The sequence below is a fragment of the Loxodonta africana genome, chromosome 4 (genome assembly GCF_030014295.1).
Source record: "Loxodonta africana isolate mLoxAfr1 chromosome 4, mLoxAfr1.hap2, whole genome shotgun sequence".
In the NCBI taxonomy this organism is placed as follows: domain Eukaryota; kingdom Metazoa; phylum Chordata; class Mammalia; order Proboscidea; family Elephantidae; genus Loxodonta; species Loxodonta africana.
In genome coordinates this window covers 6875577-6890766 of record NC_087345.1, presented here as the reverse complement: position 1 = coordinate 6890766, position 15190 = coordinate 6875577, and the positions used below count along the sequence as shown (strand labels likewise).

The following is a 15190-nucleotide window of genomic DNA, read 5'->3' as shown; positions in this document are numbered from 1 at the left end:
CGTAGTATAATTTATAGCTTATTATAGTCTTGTAAAGGGTTTAAAACCAGTAATTTGAGTATTAGATAATCCATAGAAGCACATGTGCTGTATTTCATGAGATAGGGAAACTATAGCAGTAAAATTAGTTAAAGAAGTGTCCCAAAAGTAAGTGACAGGGACTTCCTTTCCACCTTCCTTCAGTGTTTATGAATGTAACATGATAGACCCTGTTGTCTGTGTTAGATGTAACCAGGACGATGCCCAAAAGAGACAAAAATCCCTGCCCTCAGGGAGCTTACATTCTAGTGAGGGGAGCCAGGGACTACAGACGGATAAATAAGTTGAATATATATTAAGACAGTGGAGCCCTTGTGGCACCGTGGTTAAGAGCTTGACTGCTGACCAGAAGGTCGGCGGTTTGAACCCACCAGCTCCCCGGAAACCTCATGGAGCAGCTGTCCGCTGTCTTGTCGGGTTGCTGTGGGTTGGAGTTGACTCGGTGGCAGTGGGTTTTATGTGTAAGACAGAACGGGGACTCTGATGGCCCGCATATCAGTGGCTGTTGGTACAGGATTAAGAGAAAAACCAGGTTTCCTGATTGGGAGATCATGAAGTTTTCCTAGACTTTTTGGAAAGCTTTTGCTCCTTGTACTTCTGGTATCAACATTGGTGATAGGTAGATGGAGAACTAGAGGTGATAACTCTTTTTATAGGTGTGGAAACTGAAGGACGGAGGTGAAATTGGCTAAAACAGTGGTGTTAAAGGCACTTCCTGGGTTGGTTTAACTCTTTTGTGTTTTGTGGTTTCTTTGTGTTTTTATTTTAAATTCATTCACTAAAATTCTTTGGTCTTTCTTTTTGATTTAGAAATCTTTGGGAAATGGTAATTATTTTTTGAATTATTTACCTCATCTAAGAATTTGCACATGAAGAGTTTGCTATGAGTTTATTTGAACAACAATAGTTTCTTGAGTGTTTTCAAGAAATTGAAGTGGTGTAGGATTTAGTTGTAAAATGTTGTTGAGGTATTGTATATTTAAAGATATTTTCATAACCCTATAATAAAACAGAATCTTCAGTGCTCAGAATCGGGGGATTATAATCAGCAATAAGATATGTATTTCCATCTTTTGCGGAAAGGCAGCTATGTTGAAGTCTGTGTGTGGTGTGGTAATTGAGTCGGTTCAGAATGTACCACGTTTTATAATTGTTGAGAAAGACTGACGTGGTGGATAGTGTGTCACTGGCAGAAGCCGAAGCGCTCTGCTGGGCGGAAATAGGTTTCTCTTCTATTGCTGTATTCCTAAATAAAGCAGCAGAGAGGGAGCACTGCACAGACGCTGCGATTAATCACTGTTAGAACCAGCCAGCCCGCTACGTGTGTGCTGGAGCCTGTCCCCATTCGCCTACTCAGAAACCCCGCTCCTGAAATTATCCCCTTCCTCCCCCGCAGCCTCGGTTTTTCCCTCTCTTCGCCATGATTTTTGTCATGGTATAACACACTCTCCCATTTTCCTTTAAAAATACCCTCCCTTGACTCCTTGTCTCCCCCAGTCCGTTCTCCTTTTTCTCTGCTCTGTCTCAGGTTTGCTGCAAGTGATTCGACATTTAGTTTTTATAAAATACGATAATGATTTTCAGCCTTCCCTCACGATGTTGGCATCTACTCCTCACTTACCAGCTCTCTCGTTATCTATCATTTTGCATTTACGAAAACAGTAAAAAATCTACTATCTGACTGTTTTGCACATTAATGAGGTGGTGGGCCTGGTGGAAACAGCTGTGGAGCGTCGCCTCCGTTGAGGAGGGTCTCTAGGTGGACTTCTGGAAGCTGGGCTGCGCTGCCCCATGCCCTTGGCTCCCTCCTGCCATTTGGGGCACCGCATCCAGCTGTTATGTGGGGCTGGCCTCCTTCAGGGCATGGCCTCTCGAGCGGAAACAGAGGCAGCACCCATCCAGCAGGCACCTGTTCTGGGTTCCCAGCTCTTGTGTGGCCTGAGGCCCTGTAGCTTAAAACTGCTGTGGGGGGTAGGAAGGGGGGAAAGAAAAAAAGGCATTGGAGAGGGTGTTTGGAAGAAATGCATGTGAGTTTAGTGACCTTCCAGAGTTAGCTAAACGGGGCCTGAAGCCTCTGCCTTGGTGGGGTCGGGTATGTGGCCAGGCTCCCAGCAGCAGGGCAGGAAGCCCCAAGCCTCCGTGACTGGCCGGGCCTAGAGGACAGAGCAGACACCATGATCCTGAACACAGGCCTTGCAGGGGTGAGAGTGGACCCCTGGAGGCAGCTCTGCCAGGGAAGCTGTAACCCACAATAGGAGGAAGGCGAAGTGGTTGAACCGTGGGCTACAGTCACACAGCCCAGCTTTATCTCCTCCAAGCCTTCTCTGCAGAGGAATGATCCATAACTGGACTTGTCACGGTGATGAACACGTTAGTAAACCTTAGCTGTTAGGATTTCTATGGTCATGTTTTCTAAATAAAAAAAATCGGACAAACAGGTGGTCTGAAAACAGAAAAAAAAAAATGCTCTGTTTTCGAATGATACCCTTTGGAACCTAACCATGTTGACAAGCGAGGGCTGGGTGTGTTGTTTTCCCTGCTCTGAGTAGGCGATCTGACGCAAAACTTGGAAGAGCAGATTTCAGAAGGGCTCTTGTGAGCCGGCTTGTCGTTGATGAGTGAATTGTTGGTTGGTGGCGGTGGCTGGGCCCTTCCTTGGTACTTGCTGGTCGAGGGAGTAGGTCCTTACAGACTATTTTATGTTTGATACGTTCAGGGTTTTGACAGTTCAGGGAGTTGCAGTTACATCAGTTTCATTTTTAACAGCTTTGGCGAGGCATCCTTTATATTACACACATAGTTTACATACCTTGACACAGTTTATGTAAATTGCATAAAATTCCCCCCCTTCTAAGTGTGCATACGAGTCAGTGATTTTTGGTAAATTTACAGAGTTGTGCAAAATGACCACCAGCCGGTTTTAGAACATCACCCTACAAAGGACTCTGGTGCCCATTTGCGTTCAATCCTGGTTCCTATCCCCAGCACCCCGCATCCAGTTTTGTCTTTTATGGATTGTACTTTGGTGTTGTGTATAAGAACTCTGCCTCACCCGAGGTCATGGAGATTTTCTCCTTAAAGTTTGATACCGATTTAGCTCTTATATTTAGTGCAGTGATTCATTTTCTTTGAATTTTTATGTTTGGTGTGAAGTGAGGATCTAAACCAGTGTTTTTACATCCAGGATCCAGTGGTCCTAGTAACACTTATTAAAGACTGTCCTCTCCCTGTCAGTGTACCTCGGCACCCGTTTTGACAGTTAATAAGCCGTAAATGTGGGTGTTTATTTCTGGACTCGTAATACCGTTCCTTTGATGTGTATACTTGTCCTTCTGCCAGTACCATATTGTCTTGATGACTGTAGCTTTTATTGGATATTTCGAAACTGGGAGGTGTAAGCCCTTCAACTTTGCTCTTTTTCAAAATTGTTTAGGCTATCGTGGATCTTTTGCATTTTTATACAAATTTGACTACCTATCAAAAAAGGCAGCAGGAATTTTGGTAGGGGTTATTTTGAATCTATAGATCAATTTTGGGAGAATTGCCGTCTTTACAATAATCGAGTCTTCCAATCCATGAACATGGAGATTTATTTAGATCTGTTTTTTTAGTTGTATCAATGTTGAGTGGTTGGCTTGTGTTTATGGACAGAGTTGGAAGGCTAGTATTACTGAGACAAGAAGGAAAATGGAAGTTAAGTGATAATTCTCACCACCTTCTTGAAAAAGGAGATAATGAAATTGCTAAATTTTATTTGGAGTTTAACAATGAAATTTGAATTCAACAATGACACTTGAGCGTTTTTTTTTATAGTATGTTTGCTCATGTAATCTTGTAACATGTATTCTGCTTCTTAGTAAAGTATCTGTGCCATCTCTTCACTGTCTCCCTGTGAGAACCTTACTCTAGGTAGACCGTTAGCAGGGTGCATGTGCCAGTTTTTTGTTACCACCCTTGAGGGAATTACTGTAATTACATTGTCAAAATAATATTTAGAGTAGTATTTTCAGGAAATAATTGCAGTGGTGTGACGAATACATGATGCTCATCAAGTTATGTAAACAAAAACCTGGGTTATTTTAATTGTGTTATTGGTGCTGTTTTTGGCATTTATTCTTTACTAATCTGTAAAAATAATGTTGGGATTTTCGAGGAGCTTTGTAACATTTGCAGTATTTACATAAAGATCAGTTGATAACCAGTTTGGTAAAAATAAACTGTCATTTGTACCTGTCTGGAGTTTTCACTTTGTTTCCATGACATCTTTAAACCTTTTCCTTCCATAATGCTCATTTTTAGTTGCCTGATAAATTGTTGGGGCAGCTGGCTTTCAGACCTACTTACATTGTTGGCTTTTTTTGTGTTAAATGAAATTTTACAAGGCTTTGACGGTTAATGTTCTAAAATATTCAGTAGAAATGTATGTTTTTTTTTGAACTATGGCTTATCTGAGTAAAAACGAAGTTTTTTCTATAAATGTTTTTTATAATTTAATTAAAAAAAAATTTAGAAAATGGAAGGAAAAAAATCATCCCAGTACTCAGGCCACATAAGACAAACGTGAGCTTTGACTGGTCGTTTCCGGCGTGTACTTGTAGGGTCATGAATGTGTACTTGGCAGTTTTGTGTCTGGCTTTTTTGGTTTCAAGTATAATTTTGACTCAGTTTTCAGGCACTTGGCTTTTGTTGGCCTACCTTTTTATTGCAGTGTTATGAATTTTGGCGGTAGTCTTGCAACCCTTCTTTGAGGAGTCTGATGTTGTGTTGCTGTGCTTCATGAATGAACAGCTCAGACACATACTTGGTCCTCTTTAATCCTTACAACTACTCTTTCTTTGAGGTGTTGGGGTGAGGAGCCTGTCCTGTGCTCAGCCAGGGATTAGGTGGCAGGGTTTGAAGGGAAGGCTCAGGCAGAGGGCGCCAAACCAATAAAAAAAAGAACCTAACCTGTTGCCATTGAGTTGATTGCAACTCATAGCGACCCTATAGGACGGAGTCGAGCTGTCCCATGGGATTTCCAAGGAGTGGCTGGTGGATTCAAACTGCTGACCTTTGGTTAGCAGCCAAATGCTTCATCACTGCTCCACCACAACCCAAAGGTGCCAGGGCCTGGGAAACTCCAATGACAGAGGTCAGGAGCTTGGGGGCTGGATCGGCAGGTTAACCCGCCATTTCTAGGAAAGCAGAGACCTAGAAACTGTGCTCTCTTGTTGCACGTTACCATCCTTGGTTAGCTTTGATGCCTGCCTGGGAGGAAGAGCCATCTCTCTTTTTGCCAGGCCTGGTTCTCCCACTTGCAAGCTGCATGACCTTGGGCAAGTAACCTAATGTTTCTGAGGTTTGGTTCACTCATTTGCAAGATGGGGACCATATTAATACCTACCTTAGAAGGTGGTTATGGGATTAAATGAGATAGTACAATCAGAACCCAGTGGCTGGCACCGAGCAAACACTCGGTAAATGTCAGTTACTGTTTTTGTTGTTATTACCCTGTGACCTTATCACTGTGTTCCCACTGGCGTGTAGTTCTACAGAAGTGTCCCTCTCTTCCCACTGAGGACCTTTGTGTGTGCCGTTTTCTCCGTGTTTAGCGTGCCTTGGCCCTAGTCTTAACCAGAGGGCGCGGGCACTGAGCCCATGGACTAGACACCACTGGTAGTGCAGGGGCATGGCCGTGTTGGACAGAAGCTCAGTCAGGTGTTGACCTTTTAGTTATGGGGGGTATGTCCCGAGGAGGGGACTGGGCAAGGGGTGGGCACTTGAGTGGGAGGCAATGTCTGTTTACGACAGAGTACAGGAGTGTTTTAACATTTTAGTCATCAGCATCACCAAACCAGTATGAACTGGCCACATATCAGCTCTCGTATTTCAGTGTAGTGTTGTGGTCCAGAGCTCTGGCTCTGAAGTCACGCTACCTGCTTGCGTTTTGGCTGAGCCCTCCTCTAGCTGCTTGACTTGGGCGATGTACTTACTCTGTGCCTGTGTTTCCTCGTATGTCATAATAATATAGAGTTGCTATGAGTTGGAATCGACTCGACGGGACACCACAGCGATAATACCTACCTCACAGTGAAAATTAAAGAAGATAGTCCACGTAAAGCACTTAGAACATGACTGCCTACTGGTTGCCGTCAGGTTCACTCTGACGCATGGCGACCCCATGTGTGTCAGAGTAAAACCGTGTGCCATACGGTTTTCAGTGGCTGATTTTTTGAAAGTAGATCTCTCAGCCTTTCTTCTGAGGTACCTTTTGGTGGACTTGAACTGCCAACCTATTGGTTTGCAGCTGAGCGCTTAACCGTTTGTGACACCTGGGGAATCATTCTGGAATGACCCTCCCCCCTTTCTAAAAAAAATCTCCAACAATGCTTTTTGCCTTTAAGGTTATTATGTCTAATTTTAACTGGCTTGTGACTTCCTAATTAGGTTGGCATTTGCCCAGTACATCTTTTTTCCATTATTTAACTTTCCATATTTTGACAGTTTTAGATACGTTTGTTTTACACAGCATGTAGTTAGAGAAAAAAAAAATTTTTTTTTTTTTTGTATGTAGTTAGGTTTCTCAAAATCCAGTCTATAGGTCACTGTCTTTTAATTGGCGGTCGTATTCCAGTTACGTTCAGTGTAATTACAGGTGTATTTGTGTGTGTCTACATTAACAGTCTTACTTAAGAAGTTAATGACTTTTGTGTAGAGTTAGTTGTTTTGCTGAGGCTTTTCAATATTAATGTCATGCCAAAAGTTACACTGTGAAGAGAGCCCTTCATAGTTCACAGAAGAAAACAGAAACTTCCTGTTGAATAACATGGGGAATATTTCTTATCCAGATATATTTATTCATTGTGTATTGAAAGTATTTTTCTAATCATATAACTTTTGTTTTTGCTTTGGCACATTCTCAGCTTTCCGCTGCGGCCTGCAGTTTCTGGGCAACGTTGCCTCACGGAATGAAGAATCCCAGTCTATTGTTTGGGCTCATGCCTTCCCAGAACTCTTTTTGTGAGTATACTGATGAGAATTTTTCCAACTTCCAAAAAGATGGTGGTTACGTCATTCCATTTGTATGAAGTTCAAAACCAGGAAAAACTAACTGAGGGTGACAGAAGCCAGTGTGGGGTTACTCTTTGGGGTTCTGGAGAGGGCACAGGGGAGTCTCCTTGAGTCCTGGAGACGTTCTATGTCTTGATCTGGGTGGTGGTTACATAGCTGTAGGCATATCTAAAAATTCATTGAGCTCTGCACGTTGTTGGTCAGTTTATTTCAATTAAGAAAATAAAGGTTATGGTTGAAGTAGGAATGATGTTAAGGACGGTGAAATTTATAAGAAAAAAAGAAAGGAAAACACTGGAATTACGGCGGAAGTATGGGCAGTTAATTAGCCCTCAATGTTCTGAGCATTTTGTGTGCGCTTAGCACAGTGCTGTGTGTTTTCCTGGGTGTGGAGAAATGTAAGATGCAGCTGACTGATCCTTTAGCCACATTGGATCATGGTACTTTCCCTGGTGATCTACTACCTTTTTTTCTGCCGGGTCTGTTGGTTCCTAAGAAATTGAACACTGAGGTAAATGCGAGCAGGTAATGCAGGCAGGATAGGTAAGAGAAAAGGCACCGTTGGGAATGGGCGGAATGGCTTCTAATCCAGGCTCTGTTGCCAATGAATGGGGTGACTTTGGTGGTGGCAGCAGCTGTTGTCCGAATGCATTGAGTTGGGCATTTTGTGTACGCCATCCCTGTCCTTTACAACAGCCCAGCAGGGGAAGTGGTATTGTTCTTCGTTTGACAGATAAGGGAACTGAAGCTTAAGGCTGTTAAATGGCGTAGTTGGTATATGAGCCCCATGCTGTCTGGGTCCACAGCCTCTACTCTTTCTAAATACCGTACTGCCTAAATACCGCTCTGCCGTCCCTGGCTGTCTAGCTCTTCTGGGCCTACCTTTAGGTATGGTGTTAGGATCAGATGATCTCTAATGTTACTTCTAGCTCTGTAGTCTCTTAATTGGCTCTCAAGTTCCTGCAAATAATTAGGGTTGAAGGTATGTAAATGCCTGTTATCCTTATGATGAATAGTAATTGAACTTGGGTAGAAGAATGTAATTATGGGATAGAAGCTACAGAAAGTAATTGGTTTTGAGAATTCATTCCTTTAAAACATTGTGGACGCCTACTATACTCCAGGTTGCGTGCTGCTGTTGTGTGCTGTTGAGTCGATGGGGATACAGTGATAACTTAGATGCATTCCTTGCCCGCAAGGAGTCTAGGCTTTGGTGGGGGAAATAAAGGAACAGGCACGTACATTACAGTGTGATAACTAACACAGCTAGGGTAAATCCAGGGTGTCATAGAAAAACAGAGGTGGGGCTCTTAAAAAAAGATAGGACAATTGGGGAAGTCTTAGCAGTTTACATGGTGTTTTTACTTACATTATCTCATATGAGCCTCACAAAAGCCCTGTGAGGTAGGCAGAGAAGATCTTGTTATCCCATTTCATTTTTTATATCAGAAAACACCCTGAAAGAGATTATGACTTCACTCCTCAGTGTTCGTGAGACAGATAAAACCAATGGTGAATTCCAGCTTTGGCAGGTAGTGGTTTTCTGCCTCTGGGAAGTAAAGTTTCTTAGTCCCTCTGAGCCTCAGTCCCCACATTCCTGGTTTGTAATATGAGGATAATACTTCCCCTGAGGAGAGTGTTGTGAAGTTTGAATGTAAAAAAAAATTTTTGTCATAGTGGGTGATCCATAAAATAACTGACAATCAATAAATTAGTGACCTTCCTGAGGTCACACAGCTGAGGGGTAGATTAGCCAGGACTTACACGGAGCCTCCTGACTCTAAATTCTGTTTTTCGCCTTCGACATCCTGTCCCTCACAACTGTCATTGATGCCAGTAGTCATTGAGTTATCATTTCTTACCTTGTGATTTTTCTTTTGAATAGGAACGAGCATTTTCCTGCTTTATAAATGTAATAATTTAGTCTTTTTCTCTAATCAAATGTTATTTTGCTTTTTGCTTATAAGTCAAGTGAGCTACAGCTTTAACGTTAGAGTTTTTATTGTGACTGTGTTTTCCTGTTTTGAATTAGATCTTTTCAGTATATAATGTACTTGTTTTATGGTGTTGTAATTCTTTATCAGATTCTTAAAAATATCACTGTATACTGAATTCGTTAGTGAAATTATTATTTATGTTATCATATTTTATCCTGTTGCAAAATTGGGCTAAGAATTTCATTTCTTTATTTTGAAGTACTTGCTTAAATCATCACGACAAAAAGATTGTTGCCTACTCTTCGATGATTATGTTCACAACCCTCAATCTTGAAAGAATGAACGAACTGCAGGAAAACCTCAATATTGCAATTAGTGTCATCGAAGCACACCAAAAGCAGCCTGAATCAGAATGGCCGTAAGTGTCTTCACAGATGTGATCGCTTAGGAATATCCTGACAGATTACTTTCCTTGTAGATGTCTTCAAAAATCATGGTTTTCCTTTGTTTCTAAAAAAATCAGACCCCTGTCATGTTGATGTAATGACATTGTGTGTACAGCAGATTGTCAGGGTTACCTTCAAAGAGCTTACCATCTCAGGGAGTAAGACGCACAAGTAGAAATTTGAAGTACGATGTGAGAATTGAATGGTAATATAAAACTTAAACGTATTGACACAATCAGAACAGTTGCTCAGCACAACTTGGAGCCTTTGTGAAAGACGAGGAGGAGGCTTGAATTGGGCCTTAAAGGATGAGAAGAATTTTTTAAGGTGCTGAGGAGGAAGGGAGGGCATTCCTGGTGTAAGGGAGAAGACAAAACACCTTGTGAAGATGGGCAAGGCACCTTTGGAGTACCAGGTATGCACCGCTTTTTGAAAGTTTGTTTTATTCCGCCTTGCTTTTGCGAAAGACCTACATTAGTACCTGTTTTTGCTGAGAGGAACCCAAAGAGGATTTTCGCTTTTACACAATAGATATTATGTAATGAGCTGTTAAAGAAGCAGCATGCGCCCCGAGCAGTGAGAGTGGCTTCGCCCCCACCTCCAGCATTAGATCCTTTTGCAGCTCCATGTGGCGGCAAAAGGGCCACACCGTGGGTCCCCAACCAGCCCTCCCTATCCGGTGACCCCTCTTTCCTCCAGCATACCCCTTCCCCACCATGCTGCTTCTGTCCACCCACCTCGCTCCAGGCTCCAGGCAGAACTAGGAGAGGGGGCCTGTGGCAGAGGCTGGTCACCCTCCTTCCCCAGTGTGTGCCATCTGCCGCCTGTCAGCCTCTCTTTGTGGGCCTTGATCCCAGGCGCCAGTGAGGGTGGGAGGGAGCGGCTGATTTGACCCCTCCTTCGTGGCTTCTTCCCAGGTGCCTTGCAGCCTCTGCCCTCTCTCCACCTATCCCCAGCCATCCCTGGACTTCGGGGGGTTGCTCCTGGTCACTCTGAGAAGGCCAAGATGCTGGACACTCTCAGACACATGAGCTGGGGAGGGTGGTGACTGGGGGTGCAGCCCTAACCCAGGAAGGGGGTGGCCTTCAGGGCCTATGTCCCAGTTAGGGGATGTCTCTGTCTTGGCCAAAGCTCCTTCTCTGGGAACTACACTCAGCATCTAAGCCTCAAGCCAGCATAGCTGTGAGCATCTGTGTTTTATCTTGATTTGTTTATATCATTTTTGCTTTTAGCATGTTAGTGGTATTTTAGGTTTTATGTGTTATTTGGTCTGATTTGGTAGGTTATTTTGGGGGCTGGGAATGCTCAAAAAATGTTCCCATGTGAATTAATGATAATTCTTTATGCCATTTCAGCTTAGGAAAGGTGTGGTAGGAATGCTGTGTGTTCGGATAGTGGGGAAGCCTGTACACAGGTCAGGCCCTTGTGGCAGCTGTCGATGGTTCGATGACAATTAGAGGTTGATGGGTACCTCGTGGGCATTCATTCTCATGAGAAATTCACTATCGTTCACATTGTTTTTACCAGTAGGTAGTGTGTCCTTTCTCTCGGGTTGCTTTTAAGATTTTTTCTTTGTCTTTTCAGATGGTTACTTATGATGTGTCTTGGCATGGATTTTTTTGGATTTATCCTAATTTATCCCTGGGTGGTGCAAATAGTTAATGCAGTCCACTGCCAACCAGTCCACCGGTATCCTGTAGAACAGTTTCACTGCCCTAAAAATGGCCTGTGCTCCATGTATTCATTCCTCCTCCTCCTGAACTCCTGGCAAGCACTGATCTGTTTTCACTGTCTCTATAGTTTTGCCTTTTCCAGGATGTCATATAGTTGGAACCATACAGTACATACCTTTTTTCAGACTGACTTCTTTTACTTAGCTACATGTACTTAAGATTACTCCCTGTCTTTTCACAGATTCATAGCACATTTCTTTTTATTGCTGAATAATATTCCATCGTATGCATGTGCCATAGTTTGTTTATCCATTTATCTATTGAGGGGCATCTTGGTTGCTTCCAGTTTTTGACAGTTATGAATGCCATAAACATTCATGTACAGGTTTTTATGCGGACATATGTTTTCATGTGACTTGGGTAAATACCTAGGAGCACGATGACTGGATTGTATGGTGAGCCGATGTTTAACTTTGTAAGAAACTGCCAGACTGTCTTCTGGAGAGGCTGCACCGTTTTGCATTCCCACCAGCAGTGGGTGAGAGTTCCTGTTGCTCTACATTCTTGTCAGCATTCGATGTCATCAGCGTTTTGGATTTTTGCCTTATTAATAGGTGTTTCAATGAGCAACATCATGGTAAATGGAGAAAAGGTTGAAGCCATCAAGGATTTCATTTTACTTGGATCCACGATCAACACCCATGGAAGCAGCAGTAAGGAAGTCAAAGGATGCATTGCATTGGGTAAATTTGCTGCAAAGAAACTCTTTAAAGTGTTGAAGAGAAAAGATACCACCTTGAAGACTAAGGTGTGCCTGACCCATGCCATGGTATGTTCAGTTGCATCATATGCATGTGAAAGCTGGACAACGAATAAAGAAGACCGAAGAATTGACGCCTTTGAATTGTGTTGGGGAAGAATATACCATGGACTGCCAGAAGAACGAGCAAACCTGTCTCGGAAGAAGCACAACTAGAATGCTCCTTAGAAGCGAGGATGGCGAGACCGTGTATTACATACTTTGAACATGTTGTCAGGAGGGATCAGTCCCTGGAGAAGGACATCATTCCTGGCAGAGTACAGGGTCAGTGGAAAAGAGGAAGACCCTCGACAAGGTAGATTGACACAGTGGATGCAACAGTGGGCTCAGGCATAACAACTATGGTAAGGATGGCTCAGGACCGGGCAGTGTTTCGTTCTGTTGTACGTAGGGTCGCTATGAGTCGGAACTGACTTGACGGCACCTAACGACAGCAACAACGATAGGTATTTCCTCCATGCGTCTGTCAGTTTGTTATACAGTGGGGGCTTATGTGTTGCTGTGATGCTAGAACCTGTGACACCAGTATTCAAATACCAGTAGGGTCACCCATGGTGGACAGGATTCAGCTGAGCTTCCAGACTAAGACTAGAAAGAAGGATCCAGTGGTCTACTTCTGAAAGGAATTAGCCAGCGAAAGCCTTATGAATAGCAGTAGAACATTGTCTGATACAGTGCCAGAAGATGAGCCCCTCAGGTTGGAAGGCACTTAAAACGTGACTGGGGAAGAGCTGCCTCCTGAAAGTACAGTTGGAATTAATGGAGGTTAAGCTTTTGGGACCTTCATTTGCTGATGTGGTACTCCTCAAAATGAGAAGAAACAGCTGCAAACATCCATTAATAATCAGAAGGTGGAATGTATGAAGTATGAAGTATGAATCTAGGAAAATTGGAAGTCGTCAAAAATGAAATGGAATAAACATCGATACGCTAGGCATTAGTGAGCAGAAATGGACTGGTATTGGTTGTTTTGAATCGGGCAGTCATATGGTCTGCTATGTCGTGAATGACAACTTGAAGAGGAATGGAGTCGCGTTCATTGTCAAAGAGAACATTTCAAGATCTATCCTGAAGTACAATGCTGTTGGTGATAGGATAATACCTATACGCCTACAAGAAAGACCAGTTAATACGACCCAATTTATGCAGCAACCACTAAGGCCAAAAATGAAGAAATTAAAGATTTTTACCAGCTCCTGCAGTCTGAAGTTAATGGAACATGCCATCAGGATGCACTGAGAATTACTGGTGATTGGAATGCGAAAGTCGAAAACAGAAGAAGGATCGGTAGTTGGAAAATACGGCCTTGGTGATAGCAACGATGCTGGAGAGTGCATGATTGAATTTTGTAAGACCAACGACTTAATCATTGCAAATACCTTTTGTCACCAATAATAAATGGTGACTGTACACATGGACCTCACCAGATGGAATGCACAGGAGTCAAATTGACCACATCTGTGGAAAGAGATGATGGAAAAGCTCAATATGATCAGTGAGAACGAGGCCAGGAGCTGACTGCGGATCAGACCATCAATTACTCATATGCAAGTTCAAATTAAAACGGAAGAAAATTAGAATGAGTCAACCAGAGTCCAAGTACAACCTTGAGTATATCCCAAATGAATTTAGAGACTATCTCAAGACTAGATTTGACCATCAAACACTAATGACTGAAGACCAGATGAGTTGTGGAATGACAGGAAGAAGGCAAGAGGTCATTAAAAAGACAGAAGGAAAAGACCTAAATGGATGTCAGAAGAGACTCTAAAACTTGCTCTTGAATGTTGAGTAGTTAAAGCAAAAGGAAAAAACAATAAAGTAAAAGAGCTGGACCGAAGATTTCAAAGGGCACCCTGAGAAGACAAAGTAAAGAATTATGATGACATGTGCAAAGACCTGGAGATGGAAAACCAAAAGGGAAGAACGTACTCAGCATTTCTTAAACTGAAAGAACTGAAGAAAAAATTCAAGCCTTGAGTTACAACACTGAAGGATTCTATGGGGAAAATACTAAATGACGCAGGAAGCATCCAAAGAATATGGAAGGAGTACACAGAGTCAGTACACCAAAACAAATTGGTTGACATTCAGCCATTTCGGGAGGTACCATATGAGCAGGAAGCAATGGTACTGAAGGAAGAAATCCAAACTGCTGAGGGCACTGGCGAAAAACAAGGCTTCGGGAATTGACGGAATACCAATTGAGATGTTCCAACATTTGAATGCAGCACTGAAGTGCTAACTTGTCTATGCCAAGAAATTTGAAAGACAGCTACCTGGCCAACCAACTGGAAGAGATTAATATTTATGCCTCTTCCCAAGAAAGGTGATTCATCTGAATGGGGAAATTATCAAACAGTATCATTAATATCACATGCAAGCAAAATTGTGCTGAAGATCATTCAAGAGCAGCTGCAGCAGTATATCGACAGGGAACTGCCAGAAATTCAAGCTGGATTTAGAGGAGGACATGGAACCAGGGATATCATTGCTGATGTCACATGGATCCTGGCTGAAGGCAGAGGATACCAGAAAGTGTTCACCTGTGTTTTATTGACTATGCAAAGGCATTTGACTGCGTGGATCATAACAAATTATGGATAACATTGCGAAGAATGGGAATTCCAGAACACTTAATTGTGCTCTTAAGGAACCTTTACATAGATCAAGAGGCAGTTGTTTGAACAGAACAAGGGGATACTGTATGGTTTAAAGTCAGGAGAGGTGTGCCTCAGGGCTGTATTCTTTCATCATACCTATTCAATCTGTATGCTCAGCAAATAATCTGAGAAGCTGGACTATATGTAGGAGAACAGGGCATCAGGATTAGAGGAAAACTCATTAACAACCTTGTTATGGAGATGATACAACTGTGCTAGCTGAAAGTGAAGAGAACTTGAAGCACTTACTGATGAAGACCAAAGACCACAGCCTTCAGTATATGGATTACCTACCCCTCAACATAAAACAAAAATCCTTGCAACCGGACCATTAAGCAACACCATGATAAACGGAGAAAAGATTGAGATTGTCAAAGATTTCATTTTACTTGCATCCATTGTCAACACCCACGGAAGCAGCAGTCAGGAAATCAGAAGACACATTGCAGTGTTCAAGTGTGCTGCAAAAAATCTCTCTAAAGTGTTGGAAGGCAGAGATGTCACCTTGAGGACTAAGATGCTCCTGACACAAGCCACGGTGTTTTTGCATCTTATGTGTGCG

The 15190-nt window shown here is 42.7% G+C and overlaps 1 protein-coding gene across 2 annotated transcripts in view; it reads left to right on the top strand.

Annotated features, from left to right (window-relative positions):
- Window positions 1-15190, top strand: part of ATXN10 (ataxin 10) — a 211495-nt gene that overhangs the window by 32474 nt on the left and 163831 nt on the right. The window contains exons 4-5 of one of the 2 annotated variants that reach the window (XM_064283376.1): window positions 6942-7038; window positions 9286-9444. In XM_064283376.1, the coding sequence (XP_064139446.1) occupies window positions 6942-7038; window positions 9286-9444 (256 nt within the window). The remainder of the gene's footprint in view (window positions 1-6941; window positions 7039-9285; window positions 9445-15190) is intronic. The other variant, XM_064283377.1, reaches the window with a different exon arrangement.